The 3,053-nt window shown below is 39.5% G+C and overlaps 1 protein-coding gene across 1 annotated transcript; it reads left to right on the forward strand.

Moving 5' to 3' along the window:
- The first annotated feature begins 709 nt into the window (after positions 1 to 709).
- Positions 710 to 1,810, forward strand: LOC140246900 (heparan sulfate glucosamine 3-O-sulfotransferase 1-like). Its single transcript, XM_072326225.1, has one exon. The coding sequence runs from the start codon at positions 710 to 712 to the stop codon at positions 1,808 to 1,810; it is 1,101 nt and encodes a 366-aa protein (XP_072182326.1).
- Positions 1,811 to 3,053: the final 1,243 nt, after the last annotated feature.

Consider the following 3,053-nt stretch of genomic DNA (forward strand, 5'->3'; position numbering starts at 1 on the left):
GACATCATCACTCTGATTAATTTCGAATATTGGTATAGAAACAGTCTGTGCTCCAAACTTACATTTCAATGGCCTCCTGAATTGTTTTACCGTTCGTTTGTATTTTGTGTGTTCTTCTTGCTGCTTTTTTAATGGTTTTACCCTCTGTATAAGGTTACAATCTGAATATAATGATGATAGAGTCAACTCTCTATTGCAACCTTTGAAGTTTTAATATGTTTAGGATGACTCCAGTTAAATGTTTCAGAATCCTCGGGCAATGAGGATTCCAGACTTGAATCATCCAGATTCGGATTCAGCATTCTCGAAACAGGAGAACAGTTTTGTTTTTCTTTCCTATTTTTCTCCATTTTATTTCTAAGGAAATGTATAGGGTAAGCATCTTGAAGATCATCTTGAATATTTCAAAACCTTCAAGGATGCAAGAAATTCCTAATCCAGATTCGGATTCATCACAAACGAAATGGGATGAAATCATTTGACAGACGGTAAAATAAGGTTCGGCGTCTGGCATTCAGACTATATAATGATTATACTCTCTTCCTTGTTCGTGTTGTTTATGTTACTTTACTCCGATGATTATATCCGATGCACTTTTACTCTATACCTACAACCACTGTATGTTACCAGTGCTTTATTGCGTTTCATTTGTCATAATACTCTGCATTTAAATACAGGTTGATTTGAACGGCTCCCCTCCGACGTCACGATGTTGGTGAAGAATGAATGGTTGAGGGCGTTTGCCATCGGAGCTCTTGTTGGTGGGTACATGGTTCTTAACATCGGACGATTCCTGTTTCATTGCTCCTCCACCGAATTCAAAGGACAATATGAGTACGCACCTTATAGCACAGCATCGAGAGGGGTGGCCGCTGTCATAGTAGGTGCAAATAAAAACGAAGAAAATAAAACCTCAAAATCTGCAAAGGATTTCAGAAATTTATCCAGAACTCTTCCCATTGACGTGAGGTGTCCCACGGACTGGAAAACAAATTCATCGGCAGCGGAGAAACTGGAATGTCGAAAACGATTACCAGATGTGATCGGAATCGGTGTATCGAAATGCGGGACGGGGGCGCTCTCCTTCTTTCTCGACATGCATCCGTATCTTGTGCACTCGCATAAACCGAAGGAAGTCTACTTTTGGAACGACAACTTTAATCGTGGCATGGATTGGTATCGCGATATTATGCCAGTTTCGTCGAAGTATCAGCTTACAATGGAAAAGACACCAACTTACATCCGTGACAAAAGGGTTCCACTGCTTATTAAGTCCATGCTGCCCTCTACGACTAAATTCATCGTAGTAGTTCGTGATCCCGTGTTACGGTTGGTATCGAGCTATGTTCACAATATTGTCACTGGAGGCAAGCCTCTAAAAAGGGCGCTAAACCCCGCTGGCTTCAAAAAGACCTTCCTCTCTAATAAAGGTGATGTTAAAGAGACTAATACGGCTCTCCGCCACGGGCTTTACGACGAGCTTTTGCGGGCATGGCTGGAGGTCTTTCCCCATGATCGTTTTCTCGTGGTCGATGGTTACGAACTGGAAACAAACCCTCTGCCCGTCCTTCAAGAGGTCGAATCCTTTCTCGGACTGCCGAGGTATTTCGACGAGTCGAAAATATACTTTAATAAAACCAAAGGCTTCTATTGCAAGCATCACGATGGTGAAGGTGTCTGCATGCGTGAAGGTAAAGGGCGCCCTCATCCCTTCGTAGCTGAAGATGTTGAGCGAAAATTGAAGGACTTCTATCACCCACACAATCTCGTCTTTGAACGAATGGTTGGGAAAAATTTTACTTGGGCATAGAAAACAAAATGAAGCAAACACTAAACGTCTTTATGGTAGTCAAAATTAAGACCCTTCTTGATCTATAGTGAAAAATCCATGGGTACTTTGCACTCCCGTTACAACAACACGGTTACAGTGAATTGTGTTAATATAAAGAAGTAAGAGTTCAGGCCCCCAAAATCATCGCCATTTAGTATATGGCACAAATTTTTCGTCAATATGCTATCTTTTCAAAGTGCCATTGACAAAGAAAAACAAAAGAAATATGCTCCGTTATGACAAAATGCGGGTCGCTTAAAAAGAAAATAGCGGAAGAAACGAAGAGTTTGTTTGCAAAAACCGATTATGAGTCCGTTTTTGAAGATTTTGAAGTACGGTCTCTGTCATAAAGTACAAAATGATACCTTTTAAAATATATTAGTCACTACATAATAAAGGTACATTTTTGAAGTTATGGTCAAAAGAAGCAAAAATTTTATGAACATTAACAAAGCGTCTGCATGGGCAGACGCTTCAAATCACTCTGCGTGGATTGCGTAATAGTTATACTGTAATTGTTATGTTATAACGAATAACGAAAGAGAAATGCTGGTCCCGAGGATTTCGCTATAACGGGAGTGTACTGTGCCTTCATTACAGAGTGATTCACCGAAGTAACCACTGTTACATTGGACTTTGTGGTGACTGACGAACTGAGGCAGAGTCGACAGCCAATCACACTCCGGTATTTCAACTCGATGTTGCTGTTTTTATGTCTGCATTGTGTGTTGTATTTTTTTATCCGTTCCTTGATATCAACAGCTCGTCGATATTATAGCGTTTGATAAAACATCAATCTTGAGCTTAACACATTGTAATCATTGACAGCGACAATCTATAATAATATACGTATTGCGTAAAAGCCGCCTACTCAATCATAGTCAATTATGGCTAATAAAAAAAACTCTTACTGAAAAGATGGTATCAGACTATAGTACTCGCTTGCAGTGTCTGCATTTTATTTCAACATAGGTCAGTATACAAATAATGCATGTTTATGAGTGCAATGGACAGAATATTTGATGAGGTGAAAGATGAAATGATCCATTCAACGAGGAGCAGCCTCGTTGAATGGATCAAAGATTTCATCTTTCACCGAGTGAAATATTCTGTCCATTGCACGAATGAAAAACATTTATTATTTGTTTTATATAACGCCTAGAAGAGATCCTTGTCCTTTCATGTTTTATCAATAATTTAGAAACAAGAGAGAATCTGAGAT

The sequence above is a fragment of the Diadema setosum genome, chromosome 3, assembly GCF_964275005.1.
Source record: "Diadema setosum chromosome 3, eeDiaSeto1, whole genome shotgun sequence".
In the NCBI taxonomy this organism is placed as follows: Eukaryota; Metazoa; Echinodermata; class Echinoidea; order Diadematoida; family Diadematidae; genus Diadema; species Diadema setosum.

Bases quoted from the DNA above. Each gene is read 5' to 3' on its own strand.
- LOC140246900 (XM_072326225.1), top strand. From the start codon at position 710: ATGTTGGTGAAGAATGAATGGTTGAGGGCGTTTGCCATCGGAGCTCTT.